Source organism: Carcharodon carcharias, chromosome 37 (assembly GCF_017639515.1).
Source record: "Carcharodon carcharias isolate sCarCar2 chromosome 37, sCarCar2.pri, whole genome shotgun sequence".
NCBI classification, from domain to species: domain Eukaryota; kingdom Metazoa; phylum Chordata; class Chondrichthyes; order Lamniformes; family Lamnidae; genus Carcharodon; species Carcharodon carcharias.
The window spans coordinates 1,668,966-1,692,959 of record NC_054503.1 but is presented as its reverse complement, the minus strand read 5'-3'; the positions used below and the strand labels follow the sequence as shown (position 1 = coordinate 1,692,959).

The 23,994-nt window shown below is 54.3% G+C and overlaps 1 protein-coding gene across 2 annotated transcripts in view; it reads left to right on the top strand.

Moving 5' to 3' along the window:
- Nucleotides 1-23,994, top strand: part of LOC121272973 (neurexin-2-like) — a 2,565,635-nt gene that overhangs the window by 1,041,795 nt on the left and 1,499,846 nt on the right. For both annotated transcript variants that reach the window (XM_041179880.1, XM_041179879.1), the window contains exon 17: nucleotides 15,673-15,685. In XM_041179880.1, coding sequence (XP_041035814.1) covers nucleotides 15,673-15,685 — 13 coding nt within the window. The remainder of the gene's footprint in view (nucleotides 1-15,672; nucleotides 15,686-23,994) is intronic.

Genomic DNA, 23,994 nt, shown 5'->3' with positions numbered 1-23,994 from the left:
TAGGTGTAGAGATGTTTCCACTTGTTGGGCGGGGGGAGGGTGGTGTTGTATTTTGTTGTATGTGTCTTGCATGCCATTGTAATGTAAAGGTGCTCAGCAGAGCAAGGGTTACCATGGGACTGGAGAACGGCACTGCCCATGGTATGATGTATAGAGTCACATGGTAATAGACTAAAAGAACAGTCTCGAGAGACTGCATAGAGGCACAGCACAATGACAGTAATCTGGGACCTGTAAATAGTTAAAGACTAACAATAAATGGTTCATGTTCAAATATACAAACCTCAAGATCTCATCATTGGAACATCGAAAGAACCCAGACTACAACAGGTGGTGGGGGGAGGGGTGGGAGGTTGTTAGTGGGTAGGGGGGGACCAGATCTATGGCCATCAATTTAAAATAGTCACTGATAAATCCAACTGAGAATTCAGGAGAAACTTCCTTAGAGAGTGCTGAGACAGGAGCACCCTTCCACAGGGAATGTTTGAGGTGAATAGCATAGATTTATGTAAGGGGGCATTGGATAAACACATGAGGGAGAAAGGAATAGGAGGATGGGGTGAGATGAAGAGGGGGTGGGAAGAGGCTCACGGGGAGCCTAAACACCAGCATGAAGCAGATGGGCCGAATGGCCGGTTTCTGTGCTTGCGTGATCAACGTAATTCAATGTTGCTTTCACATTCGCCCTGTGAGTTTGCCTCATGTTGCCTTGATTTGAGGAGGGGCTCTGGGTCCACCTGCCCTAGGCCCCGCTGCAGAAGCAAGGGATACTTAATCAAATGTGGCACAAGCAGGTCTTTGTCAATCACTGCTGCCCGGTCTTCTTCTGCCTGACTGTGTTCTGCAGCCGGCTGGAGGTAGGAGGTGATGGACACACCGGTCCGGTGTTAGGAGAGGTGTGGGAGAGAGCAAGGAAGGCTCAGTGGCCTGAATTTTTAGGGTGGAGTTGACAGGGAACACATCCCCGCTGATTTTACCGCCAAATAAGCGTTGGTTGGCAGGAAGTGGCCTCACTCAGGAGGGAGTCCCGTCTTGGAGGGCTGTGGGCCGGCTGTAGGAAGGTGGGATCAGAAAGGGCACCTGGGCGTCCTCGGGCTGGCATGGACAAGATGGGCCGTACGGCCTCCTTCTGTGCTGTCAACTTTTGGGTGGCTGCCGGCCAATCTGATTGGCCAGCGGCTCTCCAGCCCCTGCGGCAACAGCGCTGCGGTGGCTGGAAGAGGAACTGCAGGGAGCCGCCTGAGACGAAGGACTGGGACCAGGTTAAGTGCCAAGGGTCCCCGTGTGGGGGAGGGGGGGGAGGGTAGGAAAGGGGTCGGAGGTCACGAGAGTGGCGGGATGGCGATTGAGGTATGGGGGGAATCGGCCAGGGGGTGGGGAGGGAGGGAGGGAGGCGATGTCCCGGGCTTAAGGGGAGGGCAACCCCAGCCGGAAGGGAGCTTCAGATGCAGGTGTCCCTCCTCTCCCCCCCCCACTACCCGCCCCGCGGCCCCGCCCCTGCCCCTGCACCCCACCCCGCGGCCCCGCCCCCGCCCCCGCCCTCCGCGGCCCTGCCCCCGCCCCTCCCCGCGGCCCTGCCCCCGCCCCGCGGCCCCGCCCCGCGGCCCCGCCCCGCGGCCCCGCCCCGCGGCCCCGCCCCGCGGCCCCGCCCCGCGGCCCCGCCCCGCGGCCCCGCCCCGCGGCCCCGCCCCCTAGCCCCGCCCCCCGCGGCCCTGCCCCCGCCCCTCCCCGGCCCCGCCACCCCCCCCACCCCGGTCCCCACCCGAGATCTAACTTTCTTTATTTTTTGAGTGATCCCCATCTCGCCCCCCCCCTCCCCCCTCCCTCCCTCCCTCCCCAAAACGGAGCTCCAGTCCCCAAGTCAGACGCAAAATCGAGGCTGGTCAGGAAACGACCCATTTTAATTGGGCCACCTAAGGGCCCCCAACTGGGGCAAAGGTTGGGCTTCCCGTCCGAGGCCTTGCCCGTGCCCGTGCCCCGTGCCAGCGAGGTCGGGGCGGGCGCGAACCCGGAGGGAATCCCATCCCGGCGATTTCACGCTTAGACCCCCGCCCCCCGCCCCCCCCCCGGCCGCCTGGAGGTGGCGAGGCTTTGGTGGTGGGTGGGGGGGGGGTATAAAATTCTGGCCAGGGTCTTTACACTTGCACAAATATCCTGACAGGTTTGAGGTTCCAAGCGTGGTAAATATTCCCGATGACTCGGCCGGATTTTGCAGTGAAATGGATATCCCCCTGGAAGAGACGTGACTTGCGGTGGGGGGAGGTTGCTTTGGATGCTGGAGGGGGAGCGAGTCGGGGACTTAAGTCTCCCCCTCTCCCATCCTGTCCGGAGAGTGCCTTCCGCTCCCAGTTGCCTGTTTGTCTCGAAAACAAAAAAAAAAAACTGCGGATGCTGGAAATCCAAAACAAAAACAAAAACAGAATTACCTGGAAAAACTCAGCAGGTCTGGCAGCATCGGCGGAGAAGAAAAGAGTTGACGTTTCGAGTCCTCATGACCCTTCGACAGAACTTGAGTTCGAGTCCAAGAAAGAGTTGAAATATAAGCTGGTTTAAGGTGTGTGGGGGTCGGAGAGATAGAGAGAGAAAGAGCTGGAGGGGGGGTGGGGGGTGTGGTTGTAGGGACAAACAAGCAGTGATAGAAGCAGATCATCAAAAGATGTCAACGACAATAGTACAATAGAACACATAGGTGTTAAAGTTAACGTTGGTGATATTATCTAAACGAATGTGCTAATTAAGAATGGATGGTAGGGCACTCAAGGTATAGCTCTAGTGGGGTTTTTTTTTATATATATAATGGAAATAGGTGGGAAAAGGAAAATCTTTATCATTTATTGGAAAAAAAAGGGGGAAGGGGGAAACAGAAAGGGGGTGGGGATGGGGGAGGGAGCTTATGACCTAAAGTTGTTGAATTCAATATTCAGTCCGAAAGGCTGTAAAGTCCCTAGTCGGAAGATGAGGTGTTGTTCCTCCAGTTTGCGTTGGGCTTCACTGGAACAATGTAGCAAGCCAAGGACAGACATGTGGGCAAGAGAGCAGGGTGGAGTGTTGAAATGGCAAGCGACAGGGAGGTTTGGGTCATTATATAAAAAAAACCCCACTAGAGCTATATATTGAGTGCCCTACCATCCATTCTTAATTAGCACATTCGTTTAGATAATATCACCAACTTTAACTTTAACACCTATGTGTTCTATTGTACTATTGTCGTTGACATCTTTTGATGATCTGCTTCTATCACTGCTTGTTTGTCCCTACAACCACACCCCCCTCCACCTCTCTGTCTCTCTATCTCTCCGCCCCCCCACACACACACCTTAAACCAGCTTATATTTCAACTCTTTCTTGGACTCGAACTCAAGTTCTGTCGAAGGGTCATGAGGACTCGAAACGTCAACTCTTTTCTTCTCCGCCGATGCTGCCAGACCTGCTGAGTTTTTCCAGGTAATTCTGTTTTTGTTTTTGCCTGTTTGTCTCGTCGAGTCAGTGTCGCTGCTGCACATCATGTGGACAATGTGGCTCAATCCTGTCAGGTTCACTAACATTGACTCAACGCCAGAAGCCTGTGAATCAGATCGGTTCCAGGCTGAGGGAATGGGGTCATTCAAAAAAAATACCCAGACCCCAAAAAGATTTCAAGCTGGTCTCTTTAATTCTCAAACGTCCAGCTGCCAAGCTGAGAGTCTGTGTGCGTACATGTTTGTGAGCCTGTGTATGTGTTTGTGTGTGTGTATGTGTGTGTTTGTGTATGTGTGTTTGTATGTATGTGTATGTGTGTGTTTGTGTGCCTGTGTATGTATGTTTTTGTGTGTTTGTATGTCTGTGTGTATATGTATGTGTGTGTGTGTATGTGTGTGTGTGTATGAGTGTGTATGTGTGTATATATATGTATGAGTGTGTGTGTGTGTGTGTGTTTGTGTATGTGTGTTTGTGTGTGTGTATGTGTGTTTGTGTGTGTGTTTGTGTATGTGTGTTTGTATGTATGTGTATGTGTGTGTTTGTGTGCCTGTGTATGTATGTTTTTGTGTGTGTTCGTATGTATGTGTATGTGTGTGTGTGTTCGTGTGTGTATGTGTATGAGTGTGTATGTGTATATATATATATGTATGTGTGTGTGTGTATGTGTGTGTGTTTGTGTGTGTGTGTGTGTGTGTTAGCGCATGTCCTGTCTGAAGTCATTCCTACATCTCCCTTTAACATCTGAGGTCTGAGAAGGTCAGTTAAAAGTTAACCGGGTCTTGGAACTGGGTGTGTGTCTGAAAGTCACGTTATTGCAGCACTGAAGTCGCAGTTTGCATTTATTTCGCACGCTTACCATAGTGAAATTATCCCAAAACATTCCACAGTCATCAAACAACAGTCATACATAAGGGGTTATTAGGAGAGGTTGACCAAAGAACTAGCTTTTGAGGAACATCTTAAAGGAATAGAGAGAGATGGCAAGATTAATGGAGGGAATTCCAGAGATTAAGGGCTGGATTTGTGGAGATTCCTGGGACCTTGAAAAACAGCGGTCAGCTATTCTGACAGATCCTATTTTCGCTGGTGGTGGGGGTGGGGAGGAATGCGGAAATGCGGACGGGATGTCACTCCCACATGTGGGAAACGCATGCTCGGCAGGGTCATTGATCCCATTTTCACTGCAGCCAAGGGGCCTTATCTTGCAGACTGGGTGTTTCAAATCTTTCAAGATGTTGTAAATACTTTTGAAGGACCGATAAAGTCTGTAGAACCATCAAGCTGTCAAATCATTTAAATGCTTTTCCCTTTACAAATTGAAAGAAAAAACTGCCTGCCTGTGTCCACGAGAGTTGAAAAAAGATGCTCTAGCAGTTTTGTTAGCTATTTGTTGACATAATCCTAAGTGGTATAATTATAGCACTATTAATGCTTGGCTGACTTCCACAACCTATCATTACCACAGTAGGTGTGGTAAGTTCAAAGTTTAATTGACAGCTCAATGAGGCTATTAAAGGATTAACTGCCTTTTATGAGGGGTTCTGAATAGAAATGTTTGTTTTGTATGGGATTAAGTGTTTGAGGAGATTTAGATGGGCTTTCATGTACGGGAGTATTTTTTGAATATAGTGAAGTCTGTAATAGACATTTTACTTCATCTCGCCATGGCTCCTGAGGTTTGCCCATAGTGGATAATGGGTGAGTTGGCATGGAAGGTGTAAGAGCAAATGGTGATGGTGGGAGGCTATGAGCAGGCACTAAGTTAGCATAGGGGCTATAAGAAGCCATGGGCAGGGGTGGGCATGGGGAGCAGGTTGGGGGCTGAGGGGGGTGTGAGGAGCGAGGACTAGAGGGCCAAATGTTCAATAAAAACAACCATGATGAAGCTGTAGAGAACTGAGTTGGGCATTTTAATCAACCGCCCCCCCAACCCACCCCGCCACACATCCCCCCCCAACCACCCCCACCCCCCTGCCCCACCCCCCAGCACTCAGCACTGACTGAGTTTGGGGAGTTCCAAACGGCTTTGGGAAATAATGTTTTTTTAATATAGTGAAGTCCGTAATAGACATTTAGAACTTTATTTTATTTCATCTCACCATGGCTCCTGAGGTCTGCCCATGGCGGATAATGGGTGAATGGTGAGGAGGCCATGGAAGGCATTTTAAATTTCAAATTCCAGATGTGGCCAGACCAGGGACCAATATAAAAGCAAAAAGTGCTGGAAAGACTCAGCAGGTCTGGCAGCATCTGTGGACAGACAAACACAAGAGTCTAGTATGATGCTTCTTCAGAGCAGGGAACCGGTAAAGACCAGCTATGATGCTGTCCAAGATGAATAGCTTGCCTCAGTCATGCTTGACTAAGGAACATTTCAGTGAGGCACTGGGGAGTGACCCATCCTTCTCAAGGCTTTAGCCCTGTCAAATCTGTGTTATACGGAGCAGGAAGAGATGCTGCAAATACTTCTACTCTGAGCAGTGTTATCAGAACAATGTGGCTCTGCCAGCTGCTCTTCAGGCAGCAGAATAAGTGGCAAGTAACATTCACACCACACAAGTGCCAGCCAATGACCATCTCCAACAAGAGAGAATCTAACTGCTTTCCCTTTTCATTCAATGGCATTACTATCACTGAATCCCCCACTCTCAACATCCTGGGGGTTACCATTGACCAGAAACCGAACTGGACCAACCATATAAATACTGTGGCTACAAGAGCAGGTCAGAGGCTGGGAATCCTGCCTCGAGTAACTCAACTCCTGACTCCCCAAAGCCTGTCCACCATCTACAAGGCACAAGTCAGGAGTGTGATGGAATACTCCCCACTTGCCTGGATGAGTGCAGCTCCCACAACACTCACGAAGCTCGACACCATCCAGGACAAAGCAGCCCCGCTAGATTGACATCACATCCACAAACATTCACTCCCTCCACCACCGACGCACAGTAGCAGCAGTGTGTGTACCATCTACAAGATGTACTGCAGCAACTCACCAAGGCTCCTTTGACAGCACCTTCCAAACTCATGACCTCTACCACCTAGAAGGACAAGGGCAAGAGACACATGGGAACACCACCACCTGCAAGTTCCCCTCCTAGTCACTCACCATCCTGACTTGGAAATATATCGGCCGTTCCTTCACTGTCGCTGGGTCAAAATCCTGGAACTCCCTCCCCAACAGCGCTGTGGGTGTACCTACACCACATGGACTGCAGCGGCTCAAGAAGGCGGCTCACCCCCACCTTCTCAAGGGACCTTCACCACATTAACTGCAGCAGCTCAAGAAGGCGGCTCACCCCCACCTTCTCGAGGGGCATTTAGGGGATGGGCAATAAATGCTGGGCCCGGCCAGCGACACCCACATCCCCGCGAAAAAATAAATCGCTGGCCCTGCCTCGAGATGGGCTGGGAGAAAAATTAGGTTCCTGTGAAGGTTGCCCTGTCAAATAGCAGGGATCTCAGCGACCTCGCCATCTGAAAATCTATTTAAAAAGAGCGTGTGTGCACACCCCGTGGAAAGCGAAAGCTTCAGCCAAATGCCGTGGGGTGAGCAGGGCCCCTCTCTGCTCCTACAGTCGCCAGGCAATACGGAAGATTGAGGTTGTGAGGTCCTCTTTGGTAGTGGAGAAGAAAGGCAAACAGCAAGCAGGGAGAGTGGAAGGTCTGCCTTATAAAGCCACATGCTCAGGAATGATAAACACATAAGCCCCGGCTCCTCTCAGGCCTAATCACATCGAGAAGCGATTGCAGTTTTTTGTAGCAGAGTGGGAGGGACACAGGACGAGCGATTACTGGGAGCAGCCTTGTGCAGGGGTAGAAGCCTTTTTTTGCTCGCCCTTGTTCTTGTCCTCGAAGCCCCTGGCTGCTGCTTCCTACCCTCTTCCCCCCACCTCCCCCCCTCAGACCCTGCCCCAATCTCCCCGCCCCTCACACCCCCATCCCCTCCCCCCCACCCCCCGACCCTGCCCCAATCTCCCCGCCCCGCACACCCCCCTCCCCTCCCCCCCACCCACCCACCACCCCTGACCCCTGACCCTGCCCCAACCTCTCTGCCCGTCACCGCCCCCCCACTACTGGAAAACGCTGGCTCCCTAAGACAGTCCCGGATGAATCCAATCCCGAATTCAGGAGAAAGGGCTTTACCCGGGGTTTGGGGAGAAGGTGGGAGTGGCTGGGGTGAATAGTGGAGAGACAGTCAAGGGGGAAGCTGGCTCAACGCATGAGGGAGAAAGGAATAGAAGGGTATGGTGATGGGCTGAGATGAAGAGAGGCTGGGGGGGGGTGATGGGAGGAGGCTGGCGTAGAGCAGGTGGGCTGAATGGCCTGTTTCTCTGCTTGTAAACACCACGTAACTTGCCTCAGGAGGTGAGCTTCACACCCAGCACCATGGCCAAGTGGTCTAATTTCTGCTCCTATGTTTTATGGTCTTATCTTGATTGGTAAGGGGGTCAAAGGTTACGGGGAGAAGGCAGGAGAATGGGGTTGAGAAATTTATCAGCCATGATTGAACGGCGGAGCAGACTCGATGGGCCGAATGGCCTAATTTCTGCTCCTATGTCTTATGGTCTTATTATGGTCTTAGATGTCCTTCGCCTGCTACTCAGGGAGTAATGTGCCTTCTGCTATAGGATTTTTAAAAATCTGTTCATTCACAAGATGTGGGCATCGCTGGCTGGGCCCAGCATTTATTGCCCATCCCAAATTGCCCCCTTGAGAAGGTGGTGGTGAGCCGCCTTCTTGAGCCGCTGCAGTCCCTGTGGTGTAGGTACACCCACCGTGCTGTTAGGGAGGGAGTTCCAGGATTTTGACCCAGTGGTAGTGAAGGAACGGCTTCAGGATGGTGAGTGACTTGGAGGGGGACTTGCAGGTGGCGGTGTTCCCATGTGTCTGCTGCCCTTGTCCTTCTAGATGGTAGAGGTTGTGGGTTTGGAAGGTGCTGTTGAAGGAGCCTTGGTGAGTTGCTGCAGTGCATCTTGTAGATGGTACACACACTGCTGCTACTGTGCGTCAGTGGTGGAGGGAGTGAATGTTTGTGGATGAGGTGCCAATCAAGCGGGGCTGCTTTGTCCTGGATGGTATCGAGCTTCTTGAGTGTTGTGGGAGCTGCACTCATCCAGGCAAGTGGAGAGTATTCCATCACACTCCTGACTTGTGCCTTGTAGATGGTGGACAGGCTTTGGGGAGTCAGGAGGTGAGTCACTCGCTGCAGGATTCCCAGCCTCTGACCTGCTCTTGTAGCCACAGTGTTTATATGGCCGGCCCAGTTCGGTTAGATTTGTAGCTTCAGGTGAGAATCATGACACTTGTCCCGTAGCTTGGAGATATCTGTAGCTGGCAAGTATTCTGGAAATCTTAAACCTTCTGCCAGGGGGCTTTTTTAGTTAGGTTTTAGTGCCTGGAAATGATATTGAGAAATTTCCAAACAGTGCAAGGTGACACAATATTGTTCCTCCCTCCTGCTGCCTTTTTCCTGCCGAGATCCAGTTAATTTGGTCTGTTCCCAGGTTTATTCTGAAGAAACGCTCTGAATCAGCAAAATCCCTTGTGGTCAGAGAATTCTTTAAAGTCTAATAAGAGACAGGGCAGGAGTGAATTTCATTAAGGACGTGACAGGTGCTTTTTACTTTAAAAAAGGAGAACCTTTCATCTTTATGCTTTTGAATTGAGTTTGCTTTTGAGTAAGTTATTTGGCTGGCCCGGTTTAATTCCCATCATGCCCTGTTTTTAATGCGCCCCACCCCCCCCACCTCCCTCTACACCACCCCCCCCCCCCCACCCGCCCCCCTTAACAACTTCATATAAATCCCCCATCTGTCACGTTTAAGGCTCATGAGGGAAAAAACTGCTTTGAAATTAGCAGAGAGAAAATCAGAGGCGTCGCCTTTAATCGGCCACACAGGCATCAACCCCACGGCCTTGGGTGACTGATCAGTTTAAAAACTTGCATCCCGCTAGTCTGCGTTCACCTCAGGCAACATCCACAAGGCAGCGGGGGTGGGGGTGCGGGTGGGGGGGCGGTGTTGGTGGGGGGATAGGGGCAGTGCAAGGCCCCCATCGGAGCCTGCTCCGCCATTCAACACGCCCCATGGCTGACCCCGGGCCTTCAACTCCCACCTTCCCGCCCGCTCCCCCATATCGCTTCATCCCCTCAGAGACCGCCAAAAAAAAATCTGTCTGTCCCGCAGCCTTCAACGTATCCGCTGTTGGAGCGTCCGCAGCCCCCTGGGTAGAGAATCCCAAAGAATCCCAAAGCCCACCTGAGTGAAGAAATTTCTCCTCGTCTCAGTCCTAAACGATCGGGACCCTTATCCTGAGACTGGGCCCCCCCACCCCCGTGTTTTAGATTCCCCCGACCACCGGAAACAATCCCTCAGAACCCACCCTGTCACACCCCTTTCAGAATCTTGTAGGTCTCAGTCAGATCACCTCTCCTCCTTCTGAACTCCTGCGAATCCGAGTCCAATTCCCTTTCAACACTTTCCCTTTCAGGCAAAGGGGTTTTTGTGGGAATTTCAGCGCAGCCCCCGTTGACACAATCTGAAACCGGGATGGGCGCGGATTCGGCCTTGGCGTTCCGAAGGGAAGTGGATGGCGACTTGAAGGGGACGGGGCAGAAAAGGGAAAGGGCAGGGCGGGGCCACGCGATGAGCCGGGCGGCCTCGAAAGAGCCGGCACCCGGCTCAGTGGGCCGAACGGCCTCCTCTGTGACGGTGCGCCGTTGGATCCCGAGGTATCCGGCTGTTCCCGTCGGCGGTTCCGAGAACTGGGGGGAATCGGGAGGTGTCGGCCGTTTAGGAAGGAGTCGGGGGGAGGGATTTCTCCTTCCGGAGGGCGGTGGATTTTGGGAATTCTCTATCGCGAAGAGTGTGGGGGCTCAGAGTACATCTGAGGCTGAGGTAGGTGGGTTCGGGAAGTATAGGGGAGTCGGGGGCTATTGGTGGGGTGGGTGGGGGGTGGGGGGGGGGGGTGCGGGGGGACAGGCAGGAGAGTGGAATTTGAGGCCAAGGCCAGATCAGCCACGGCAGAGCAGGATCGAGGGTGCCGCTGGTGCTGCAGGGGTGACCAACCCTCCTGCATGTTCCGTGATCATCCCGTAAACCAGGCCTCCATCCCAGCCTCCCGGGCCAGGCCTTTCCGACGGGTGTTTTGCCACTGATTTGTCCTACTGCAGGAGGCTTCGGTTCCACGCACGGGGTCAGGCCTGACAGGCTCTCTACTCACCACTGCCCGGGCCTTGGGCCTGGCACATGCTTGGCTTGAGTCCGGGGATGTCCCCGTGGCTGAACGGATGGGCTGGCAGCAGTCAATCGCCTCATCCTGGAACTCCCTCCCTAACAGCACTAATTGCCCCCTTGAGGAGGTGGGGGGCGAGCCGCCTTCTTGAGCCGCTGCAGCCCCTGGGGTGTAGGTACACCCACAGCGCTGTTAGGGAGGGAGTTCCAGGATTTTGACCCAGTGACAGTGAAGGAACGGCCGATATATTTCCAAGTCAGGATGGTGAGCGGCTCAGAGGGGAACTTGCAGGTGGTGGTGTGCCCCATGTGTCTGCTGCCCTTGTCCTTCTAGATGGTAGAGGTCATGGGTTTGGAAGGTGCTGTCGAAGGAGCCTTGGTGAGTTGCTGCAGCGCATCTTGTAGATGGTACACACACTGCTGCTACTGTGCGTCGGTGGTGGAGGGAGTGAATGTTTGTGGATGGGGAGCCAATCAAGCGGGGCTGCTTTGTCCTGGGTGGTGTCGAGCTTCTTGAGTGTTGTGGGAGCTGCACTCATCCAGGCAAGTGGAGAGTATTCCATCACACTCCTGACTTGTGCCTTGTAGATGGTGGACAGGATTTGGGGAGTCAGGGGGTGAGTTACTCGCCGCAGGATTCCCAGTCTCTGACCTGCTCTTGTGTAGCCACAGTGTTTATATGGCTGGTCCAGTTCAGTTTCTGGTCAATGAGATACGTTTTGTTAAATGAGCTGTCAGATGAGGTGGGGGGGTGGGCAGAGAGAGAGAGAGAGAGGCCCAATTTAACATTCCACCCGAAAGATAACACGGCTGAAGCTCAGCGTTGGCACTGGAGTGTCAGCCTTGATGATGTACTTGAATCTCTGGGAGCGCGACAGCTGCAAGAGGCAGGGTCTGTCCAGCTAAACGGAGCTGACACGAGGGGCAGGGCAGATTAAACCCAGCCCCGGCTCTGCTCAGAATAACTCGGGGCGGGTCCACGTGGTACAGGTTGTTTGGATCAGCTGCCAGCAGCGCTCGTGTTTATTCAGCGTCGATATGTTCCCAAGGTGAAATCCGAATTTCCTACCTCTCCTGCTCCCTCGTACATGAGGGTGTGGTGGGGGTGGGGGGGGAAGTGGGGAGTGGGAACTGAGAGAGGGAGGGAGGGGGGAGGGAGGGGAGGGGGATAAAAAAGGATTCGCGTCGACGTTCGCAACCTCGGGACACTCGGAAGCACTTTACAACAACAACTTACGTAGCGCCTTTCACTTAATGGAACGCCCCCCCACCCCCCTCCCCTCCCTACCCCCCACCCCCACACAAGGCCCTCAGGGGAGCGCGATCAAACAAAGCATGTTACCCGAGCCGCGCGAGGAGATACTCGGTCAGAGGGCCGGAAAACCTGGGTGAAGGAGAAAGGTTTGAATGAGTGTCCGAAGGGAGGACAGTGAGGTGGAGAGATGTAAAGGAGGGGATTCCTGAGCTCAGGGGCCCAGGCAATTAAAATCGGGGATGCGCGAGGGGCCAGAATTGGAGGAGCGCAAGGATCCCGGAGGGTTAAGACCCCAAGACCATAAAGCGTGGGAGCAGAAGTGGGCCATTCGTCCCATCGAGTCTGCTCTGCCATTTAGTGAGATCATGGCTGATCTGATAAGCCTCAACTCCACTTTCCTGCCTTTTCCCCATAACCCTTGATTCCCTTACTGATCAAAAATCTGTCTATCTCAGCCTTGAATATACTTAAGGACCCAGCCTCTACAGCCCTCTGCGGTAAAGAATTCCACAGATTCACTACCCTCTGAGAGAAGAAATTCCTCCTCATCTCTGTCTTAAATGGGTGACCCCTTACTCTGAGATTGTGCCCTCTGGTCCTAGACTCTCCCACAAGGGGAAACAACCTCTCAGCTTCAACCCTGTCAAGCCCCCTAAGAATCTTATATGTTTCAATAAGGTCACCTCTCATCCTTCTAAACTCCAATGAGTACAGGCCCAACCTACTCAACCTCTCCTCATAAGAAAATCCCTCCATACCTGTGATCAACCTAGTGAACCTTCTCTGGACTGCCTCCAATGCCAGTACATCTTTCCTTAGATAAGGGGACCAAAACTGCTCACAGTATTCTAGGTGTGGTCTAACTAGTGCCTTGTATAGTTTTAGCAAGACTTCCCTATTTTTATACTCCATTCCCTTTTAAATAAAGGCCAACATTCCATTTGCCTTCCCTATTCCCTGCTGAACGTGTATGCTAGCTTTTAGTGATTCATGTATGAGGACCTCCAAATCCCTCTGTGCTGCAGCTTTCTGCAGTCTTTCTCTATTTAAATAATATTCAGCTCCTCTATTCTTCCTGCCAAAGTGCATAACCTCACATTTTCCCACATTATATTCCATCTACCAAGTTTTTGCCCACTCACTTAACCTGTCTATATCCCTCTATAGACTCCTTGTGTCATCTTCACCACTTGCCTTCCCACCTATATTTGTATCATCCGCAAACTTGGTGATAGTACATTCATTTCCCTCATCTAAGTCATTAACATATATTGTAAATAATTGTGGCCCCAGCACTGATCCCTGTGGCACTCCACTAGTTACAGGTTGCCATCCTGAAAATGCAACCTGTATCCAACTCTCTGTCTTCTACTAGTTAGCCAATGCTCTATCCATGCTAACATACTACCCCCAATATCTCTTATCTTATTAAGTAGCCTTATGTGCGGCATTTTATTGAACACTATACAGAGATACCAACTTAAAAAATAAGGAATAGAAGCAGAAGGTGGCCATTCGTTCTCTTGAGCCTGCTCTGCTAGATAGGGAGGGGGCGAGGCCGTGGAGGGTTTTGAAAACATAGATGGGAATTTTAAAATCAAAATGTTGCTTAATTGATCCAAAGCCCATGTAATACAAGGTGGGTGATAAGGGAATGGGTTTTGCTGCAAGTTAGGTCAAGGGGCAGCAGAGTTTTGGATGCCCTCAAGTTTACGGAGGGTAGAATGCCAGGAGCGCATTGGGATAGTCGAGCCTAAAGGATTCCGAAAGCATGGATGAGGGTCTCAGCAGCAGATAAGCTGAGGCAGGGTTGAAGATGGGCGATGTTACCGAGGTGGAAATGGGGGGGTCTTAGAGGTGGCGTGAATATGAGGGCAGGAACTCATCTTCCGGGTCAAACACGAGACCAGAATTGTGAACAGTCTGGTTCAGCCTTAGACTGTAGCCAGGGAGAGGGGTGGAGTCGGTAGCTAGGGAGCAGAGCTCGGAGTGGGTGCGAAGAGCTCGTGGACACCTTTGTACCCTAGGTTTGAGACAACCCGGTCAGCTGCAATGGCTTCAGTCTTCCCAATATTTAATTGGAGGAACTTGCTGCCCATCCAGTGTTGAATGTCGGATAAGCAGCCCTGATAATTTAGCCACAGCGAAGGAGTCGAGAGATGGTGTTGGTGAGGGAGGAACTGGGTGTCGTCAGCGTTCATGTGAAAACCATCACTGTGTCTTCAGGATGATGTTACCCAAGGCTGGTTATAGATGAGAAACAACCTTGGGGGGGTACCAGAGGTAACGGGGTGAGAGCAGGAACAAAAGCCATTGAGAGCGATTCCCTGGCCACGATTAGATAGATATGAACGGAACCAGGTGAGAGCAGTCCCACCCAACTGGACAGCAGCGGAGAGGAGTTGGAGGAGGATGGTGGGGTCAACCGTATCAAAGGCTGCAGACAGGACAAGAAGGACGAGGAGGGAAGGTTTACCTTTGTCACAATCACAGTGGGTGTAATTTGTGACTTTGTTAAGGGCTGTTTGGGTCGTGTGGGAGGTCCGAACACCTGATTGGAGGGATTGAAGCGTGGAGTACTGGGTAAGATGTGATCAGGTTAGGGAGGTGACAACTTGCTCCAGGACTTCGGAGAGGAATGGGAGGTTAGAGGTTGGTGGTGGAGCGGTGGGGAGGTAATTTGCATGGATGGTGGGGACACGGGTTGGGATTTTGAGGAGGGAGGCGGTGACGGAAGATTCGAGAGAGAGAGGGACGAAGAGAAAGAACCGTTTGTACAGTCGACGAACGCGGGGAACAGGAGGGGGGAGATTGAGTTTAGCGGGAACAGGACCGAGGGAATAGGGTGCGGCTCCCATGGACCAGACGAACTTGGGGAGGGCACGGTGGGGGGGAGGTGGGAGGGGGGAACCGAGAGGTGGGCACGAGTTCAGGGTTAGGGCTGGAGCGCGCCGGGTGGCAGGGTGACTTAGGGGGAGTTTGGCCGGGCTGGGGGAGGGCAAGAGGGAGGGCAGAGGCTGCTGTCCGGGTTGTCTCAAACCTATGGGCAAAGGTGTCCATGAGCACATTGTGGGTGGCGATGGTGGAGGGGACACGGGAGAGGGGTTTGAAAAGACGATCTGCTGGAGAGAGAAGTGTCCGGGGGTTTTGGGGCAGGGGGTGGGGATGGGTGCGGGGAACAAGGAGGTGGGTGGAGTGTCACCTTTGCATTCTGGAATAGCCAGCGGTCTTACAGTATGACAGGAGGAGCCGATGGTGTTTCTCTGTTCTCTGGCCAGAACCTGGTTAGCGACACTGGTTGCCCGCCAGGCTGACCCTTTCAAGTCTGTATCCCTCGGACACGAGGGGGCGGGTTTGTGGGCCGGACCCCAGGGTGCGGTGGGGGGGCGGGGGGGGAGTTGGGGGGGGTGCAGGGGAGGGTGTAGGGGTGGGGGTGAGAGAGGGTAACCAGGGCGGCCGGGGGGCAAAGGGACATCAAAACTGCCCGCAGAGACTTACAGCCAAAGAAGGGCTTTTTATAAAGTGCAGGGGCAGGCGACTTGCGCACAGCAAGATCCCGCAAACAGAAATGCAATCGTCAACCCCCTGCCCCCCCCTCCCCTCCCCGAGCGGAACCCTGCCGGGGCCAGAGAATGCGGCGAGCCGTTCAGAAGTCGATCTGCCTTGGCGGGACCGGGACCCCGTCGGTGGGCGAGGGGGCCGGAACATTCCGGCCTGGGCCAGCTGGTTTTTACATGTAGTTGCTTGAGGAATAGATATTGGCCCCAGGACCCCGGAGGGTGGTCGGGGGGTTGGGGGGGGGGGGTGGTGGGGGGCGTTGGGGGTGGGGAACGCCCCTCTGCGCTTCTTCGGCACGGACTGCTGCAGCTTAAGAAGCCAGCTCACCATCACCTTCTCAAGGGGTAATTAGGGATGGGCAATAAGAATGTTAGGCCAGCCAGCGACACCCACATCCCGCGAACAAATAATTTTTTAAAAACATGCTTGCGGAATTGAACATTCACCTGAGAGGGCTGACATGTTTAACTTCTGATGTGAAAGACTGACTCTCTGACAGTACAGCACTCCCTCAGTACTGACCCTCTGACAGTACAGCACTCCCTCAGTACTGACCCTTCGACAGTGCAGCACTCCCTCAGTACTGACCCTCTGACAGTACAGCACTCCCTCAGTACTGACCCTCCAACAGTGCAGCACTCCCTCAGTACTGACCCTCTGATAGTACAGCACTCCCTCAGTACTGACCCTCTGACAGTGCAGAACTCCCTCAGTACTGACCCTCCGACAGTGCAGCACTCCCTCAGTACTGACCCTCCGACAGTGCAGAACTCCCTCAGTACTGACCCTCCGACAGTGCAGCACTCCCTCAGTACTGACCCTCCGACAGTGCAGCATTCCCTCAGTACTGACCCTCCGACAGTGTAGCATTCCCTCAGTAGTGACTCTCCAACAGAGCAGCACTCCCTCAGTACTGACCCTCCGACAGTGCAGCATTCCCTCAGTACTGACTCTCCGACAGTGCGGCACTCCCTCAGTACTGACCCTCCGATAGTGCGGCGCTCCCTCAGTACTGACCCTCCGACAGTGCAGCACTCCCTCAGTACTGACCCTCCGACAGTGCAGCGCTCCCTCAGTGCTGACCCTCTGACAGAGCAGCACGCCCTCAGTACTGACCCTCCATCAGTGCAGCACTCCCTCAGTGCTGACCCTCCGACAGTGCAGCATTCCCTCAGTACTGACCCTCTGACAGTGCAGCACTCCCTCAGTACTGACCCTCTGACAGTGCAGCACTCCCTCAGCACAGACCCTGCGACAGTGCAGCATTCCCTCAGTACTGACCCTCCGACAGTGCAGCACTCCCTCAGCGCTGACCCTGTGACAGCGCAGCACTCCCTCAGTACTGACCCTCCGACAGCGCAGCACTCCCTCAGCACTGACCCTCCGACAGCGCAGCACTCCCTCAGTACTGACCCTCCGACAGCGCAGCACTCCCTCAGTACTGACCCTCCGACAGCGCAGCACTCCCTCGGTGCTGGGAGTGCCGGCTTGGGTAATGGGCACACCCGCGGCCTGCATGCGAGGCTCGGCTGACACTGAGCTGCAGCACCTCAGTTTGCGCCTGACCGGACTCAGCTCGCTCGCCGGGGCTGGAACCCTGGGGTACCCCTTCCTCCTTGGAATGGCGCGAGGGGCTCACAACCACTCGGAGCACCTCCAAGGCCGTTGGGGGAACCGCCCTTTCCACCTTAAGTGGAAAAATAATCAGAGACGCCAGACAGTGACCGATGTACAATTTTACAAATGTTACCGGGAATGATAGTCATGGAGTTTAAGAGTAAAATATAAAAGCATTTAATATGGCACCGACTGGGGCATTCAGTCCGCGGTGTTTTAAAAGATGCACTGTTTCCACAGCTCGTCCGATTGTCCATTAGATGATTAATGCTCCCTGAAGCCGAGCACAGGGAATGCAACCCTTTCACTCCTCGTATTCTCTCTGAGAGATTTTTATCGCCTTTCAATCAACTTCCCTATCAGGGCCGTGGTATCTTCCGGTTCCCCTCCGTCCGAGTCTCCGATGCCACCGCTGCCCTTTTTTTCAAATTTTACTTGCCCTCCCCCCCGCCTCCCCCAGCCCGCAGAAGGAGGCCATTGGGCCCATCGTGCCTGTACTGGCCTGTTGAAAGGGCTACCCGGTTCCTTCTGCGTTATTCGTTCACGGGGATGTGGGCATGGCTGGCGCAGGGCCCAGCGTTCGTTGCCCCATCCCTAATTGCTCCTTGAGATGAGTGGCTGGCTTGGCCCCCTCAGAGGGGCGTTTAAGGGTCAGCTGCATTGCCGTGGGGTCTGGAGTCAGGTAGAGGCCCAGACCAGGGTAAGGACGGCAGATTTCCTTCCCCCTAAAGGGGACATTAGTGAACCAGGTGGGGTTTTTACAACAATCGGATTCGTGGTCATCATTAGAATTTTAATTCCAGATTCTTATTGAATTCGGTTTCCACCATCTGCTGTGGTGGGATTCAAACCCGGGACCCCAGGGTGTTACCCTGGGTCTCTGGTCATCTCTGGGTCTCTGGTCATCTCCGGGTCTCTGGTCATCTCTGGATGAAGTATTTAGATATTCGCTTGCCTTGCCATAGCCTCTAGGGTGCAGACAGGATGGGCCGAATGGCCTCCTTCTGTGCTGTAGACGTCTACGAGTCTATGAGGCCCGACCTGCCCTGATCTTCCATTTTAAATTGTGACAGGTCCCCAGGAAATTAGTCCCTCATTTAAATGTTTTAATGAGGCAACAGGCCTTGCATTTTCTCCACGCTCCAGCTTTATTTCTGGCCGACCACATATTCCAGATCTGGGGGGTAACACAGCAGCTAAAGGCAGGCGAGGGCTGCTGCGAGAAAGAGGTAATGTGACTTTCCAGCACTGCTTGTGGGTCAAGGGCAGCCGGAGTGCTCTCCCCCCAGCCCCTCCCCGAGCTAACTTGCTACCTTCCCCAGTGATTTGTTCCCTATCCCCTCCGCTATTTGGGATCCCTCCCATGTCCTCCGTGCTCACCCCCTTGCGATATTCTAGCCTCCTCTCCCCAGTCTCTCCGATGAACCCATCGAGGTGCTGACCCCTGACCTCTCCCTCTCTGCACGATGGGCCGAATGGCCTCCTTGTGCGCTGTAATCGCCCATGAGTTATCAGGGTGGTAGGCAGGACTGTGGAGCTGAGCTTACGATCGGGTCAGCCATGGCCTTATTGAAGGGCGGGGCAGGCTCGAGGGGCCGAGCGGCCTACTCCTGCTCCGAATTCGTATGTTAACGTGCGCATCCTTCCCATCACGCAGCGCCCTAGAACCGGTGTTTCTTACACTTCCAGCATAACCTCTGCGCCCTGTAGGACCTCGGCCGTCTAACCCTCCGGCCAGCGGTAACAAGGTAAAGTAATAAAACAACTGGGGCAGGCGTATAGGCCAGACAGCCCTTCGACATCCTGCTGTTTACCGATTCTCTTCAATCTGTGTCCCCTCTGGTCACTGACCCTCCTGCAACTGGGAAACAGCCTCTCCTTATTTACCCTATCAAGTCATGAGACCATAAGACATAGGAGCAGAAATTAGGCCCTTTGGCCCATCGGGTCTGCTCCGCCATTCAATCATGGCTGATAAGTTTCTCAACCCCATTCTCCCGCCTTCTCCCCGTAACCTTTGATCCCCTTACCAATCAAGAACCTATCTATCTCGCTCTTAAATACACTCAATGACCCGGCCTCCACAGTCTTCTGTGGCAATGAATTCCATAGATTCACCACTCTCTGGCTAAAGAAGTTTCTCCTCATCTCTGTTCTAAAAGGTCTTCCCTTTACTCTGAGGCTCATTGGGGCATGGTGGCTCCCTTCCTCACGTAAGTGGAGGTGGGGGGGGAACAGGGAGGCGAGAGCAGCCTGGAGAGGGTAGGCCGCCAGAAGGGTGGGAAATGGCACCTGGAAAATAGGCCGGGAAAAGTGGCTTAAGCGGGCCCCCGAGCTCCCATGTTCAAAACCCTGCCGATTGTGAGGGGGAGGGGGGGGGTGGGGGGTCGAGGGAACGGAGCCAGCCGGAAACCCCAGGGGAGAATGGGGGCTAGAGTGGGAGGCCGCAGGATTGGCCTTTCGTTTCGGCAAGGGGTCGATTCAAGGGGTGGGGGGGGGGCTGGGCCCTCCCAGAAGCGGCGTCGGCGTGGAGACAGCCCGCTCCGCGCCCTCTTGACGCACGGCGGGGCGGGCTGAACGAGGGCCGAGTGGGAACCCCCACCCCCCCCCCCCGTCACTGGGACTAGCCGGCGGCTCTATCGGGCCTGCAAGCACCCAGCGAGGGCGTGTCAGTGGACGGTGCCGGGAGCGCAGGGGGTGTGGGGGGTGGGGGGGGTGTGGGACAGCAAGTTGATGTAGGCCGTTGGTTGCTGATTGGTCAAGGTGGTGGGTGCAGATCTTACCCCAAACCCCACCCCCCCACCCCCCACCCCCGCCCAGTAATCTAGGCCGACACGCCCCAGCGCAATGCTGAGGGGGAGCTGGACTGACGCTGGCGCCTACTTTCACCTGAAATCGAGATCGCGTCCACCACCTCATGTGGATGGGAAAAATCCCACAGCGTCATGTCAAGGAAGAGCAGGGGAGCTCTCCCCTGGCATCGTGGTCCCTATTTGCCCTTAGCCTCGGGGGTTGAGGGGTTTGGGGGGGTAGGGGTGGCGGAGATTGTGACATTGTGGTAATATCACTGTTCTAGAGTCCCAGGCTCATTCTCTGAGGGACACGGGTTCAAATCCCACCACGGCCGCTGGTGGAATTTAAATTCAGTTAATAAACCTGGAATTATGAAGCCAGTCTCAGTGATGGTGACCATGGCGACCATCACCGATTGTTGTAAAAACCCCATCTGGTTCACTAATGCCCCCTTTAGGGGAGGAAATCTGCCCTCCTTACCCGGTCTGGGCCTACACGTGACTCCAGACCCCACAGCCAATGTGATTGACTCTTAACCGCCCCCCTGAAATGGCCGAGATCAGTTGAAGGAGGTAATTAGGGATGGGCAATAAATGCTGGGCCCAGCCAGCGACACCCACCTCCGTGAACGAATGGGGGAGGGGGAGGGGAGGGGAGGGGAGAGGAATCACGGGCGGGATTTTCCGGCCGTCGGGAGGGCTTGGCAGGACCACCCGCGGAATCAGGCCACGGGCCGCCATTTCACGCCGGATGGCCGTGAACTCGTGCGCTTGGCGCTTAGCGCCGCTCCGCGTGGGGGGGGGGGGCGGGGGGGGAAGGGAGAGCAGGGCGCACGTGGAATTGGGTGTGGGTGCGCTCAGCGAAAGCTCCCTGGAGCCCAGAGCCGCCTCCGGGGGGGCTGAAGCCTTTCCTCGAACATAAAAAAAAAAATAAAGAATTTAAAAACGTTAATAAGATGTCCCCTCAATGTGACTCTGCCGCATGAGCAGGGTACGGGTTACAGACTAGCCTGAAACATTTTTAATCCTTTTTTAAAATCACTGAAACCTCGTCCCACCCGTGGATGAGATTTCACAAAAAAAATCCACGGGCCACTTGTGGCCTTACCCACTGTCTGCTCCACCGTAAGGTTCGACGGGCAGCGAAAAAATTCATTTAATTAATGCTTAATAGGCCCGTTAATTGTCGGCGGTAGTGCTGCCAACTCCCTCGCTCACACACGTGCCTACCAAAATATCACGCGAGTGACAGGGAAGTGTTCAATGAATGACATGACACTAGGGAGTTCTGAGGAACAAAGGGACCTTGGCGTGTGTGCCCATAGATCTCTGAAGGCGGAGGGGCATGTTAGTGGGGTGGTGAAAAAGGCACATGGGACACCTGCCTTTATCAATCAAGTCATAGATTACAAAAGTAGGGAGGTCATGTTGGTGTTGTATAGAACCTTGGTGAGGCCACAGCTGGAGCACTTTGTGCAGTTCTGGTCGCCACATTATAGGAAGGATGTGATTGCACTGGAGGGGGTGCAGAGGAGATTCACCAGGATGTTGCCTGGGATGAAACATTTAAGTTATGAAGAGAGGTTGGATAGACTTGGGTTGTTTTCGTTGGAGCAGAGAAGACTGAGGGGCGACCTGATCGAGGTGTACAAGATTATGAGGGACATAGACAGGGTGGATAGGGAGCAGCTGTTCCCCTTAGTTGAAGGATCAGTCATGAGGGGGCATAAGTTCAAGGTGAGGGGCAGGAGGTTTAGGGGGGATGTGAGGAAAAACTTTTTTACCCAGAGGGTGGTGAGGGTCTGGAATGCGCTGCCTGGGAGGGTGGTGGAGGTGGGTTGCCTCACATCCTTTAAAAAGTACCTGGATGAGCACTTGGCACGTCATAATATTCAAGGCTGTGGGCCAAGTGCTGGTAAATGGGATTAGGCAGGTAGGTCAGGTGTTTCTCACGTGTCGGTGCAGACTCGATGGGCCGAAGGGCCTCTTCTGCACTGTGTGATTCTGTGATGACGGTGGGATGCTCGCCAGACACCATCGCGCGTCATTTTACGTTTGTCCGAGCGTCCCGCCCCGCGTTGCTGTTTGCGGGAGCTTGCTGTGCGCTAATTGGCTGCCGCGTTCCCTGCATTCAAGAAGCGCACCGTAGGGCGCAGGGGGCTCTGAGACGCTTTGGGAGACACGATATTATTGCGGGTGCTGGTTTTGCTTTGTGGGGTAGCGCCGGAGTGTGAGGGAGAGGGAGAAAGAGGTGGGGGTGGCGCTGGGATAGTGAAGTTTCGAACTTGCTGTAACAGCCGATGGAATCGTTGCCGGGGACCCTGTCCCACAGCAACGTTGAGAATCACAGTTTGGGATTCAATTACCCGTGTGAGGACATGCTCCTTCTGGGAACATCTATTCCGCTAATCAGTCGGATAAACCCTCCTTCGATCACACAAGCCCACTCTGGACTTCAAGGAGAAACTTTCAAAGGACAGGGGCTGGGCTTTCACCCCAGAGGTGGAGAGCGGGAGCCGGGAAGTTTCCCAGCTCGGACTGCCTCTCCGGAAAGAGTTCAGAGGTAGCCGCAGAGGCTGCTGGGCATGGAGTGACAACCAAAAAAATGATAAAGCCTCCCCACCTACCGCCCCACCTCTGGCCTTCACCCCTCACGACTCCTGAGGTAACTCCATGCTTGCTTCTACACAGGTCTCTGTCCAGTCCACAACTGGCCCGTGACTCTTTGGTAGCTTTGGCAGCTTTGGTATCGTCGGTCTGTAGTGCCGTTGGAGTGTGCTGGCGTGAAAGCGAGAAGAGGTCCCCAATCATTCAGCCTCTGCCTACTGAAGGGAAGGTTATCTCCAGAAAAGGCACAAAACTTAGCCTTCGCCAAGGCTTCCTAAAACCGACAGGAGTTTCAAAGTGGTCCTCACTTGCCAACTTGACGGTGTCGCTCCTTGAGGGTGCCTCAATGTTTCTCGTGTCGAGCTACCTACCAGCATGTCAGGCCGCCTGACGCTGTCTAAATATATTGTTCCCAGGGAAGGGGAGTGGCTTGTTGTTCAACCCATCGAAAGCTGAAATCCAACATGAGCGCCCTTAACGTTATGGAGAGCTTGAGATATTAGGCCCAACTCATATATCTACAGGCAAGGAAGGAGAGAAAGCTCTTTACCCAGTGGGTGGGGAGAATGTGGAACTCGCTCCCTGAGGTGAACCGTACAGATACATTTAAGGGGAAAGCTGGATAAATACGTGAGGGAGAAATATCTTGCTCGGGGTGAGGGAAATGTTGGCATACAGTAATATCACTGGACTAGTAATCCAGGCTAATGCTCTGGGAGGGGAGGGGAGGGGAGAGGAGGGGAGGGGAGGGGAAGAGAGGGGAGAGGAGGAGAGGGGAGGGGAGGGGAGGGGAGGGGGGAGGAGAGGGGAAGGGAGAGGAGGAGAGGGGAGGGGAGGGGAGAGGAGGGGGGAGGAGAGGGGAGGGGAGAGGAGGAGAGGGGAGGGGAGAGGAGGGGAGGGGAGGGGAGAGGAGGAGAGGGGAGGGGAGAGGAGGAGAGGGGAGGGGAGGGGAGAGGAGGAGAGGGGAGGGGAGAGGAGGAGAGGGGAGGGGAAGAGAGGGGAGAGGAGGGGAGGGGAGGGTAGGGGAGGGGAGAGGAGGAGAGGGGAGGGGAGAGGAGGAGAGGGGAGGGGAGGGGAGAGGAGGAGAGGGGAGGGGAGAGGAGGAGAGGGGAGGGGAAGAGAGGGGAGAGGAGGGGAGGGGAGGGTAGGGGAGGGGAGAGGAGGAGAGGGGAGGGGAGAGTAGGGGAGAGGAGGAGAGGGGAAGGGAGGGAGAGGAGAAGAGGGGAGTGGAGGGGAGGGGAGGGAGGGAGGGGAGGGGAGGAGAGGGGAGGGGAGGGGAGAGGAGGAGAGGGGAGGGGAGAGGAGGAGAGGGGAGGGGAAGAGAGGGGAGAGGAGGGGAGGGGAGGGTAGGGGAGGGGAGAGGAGGAGAGGGGAGGGGAGAGTAGGGGAGAGGAGGAGAGGGGAAGGGAGGGAGAGGAGAAGAGGGGAGTGGATGGGAGGGGAGGGGAGGGGAGGGGAGTGTCCATGGGTT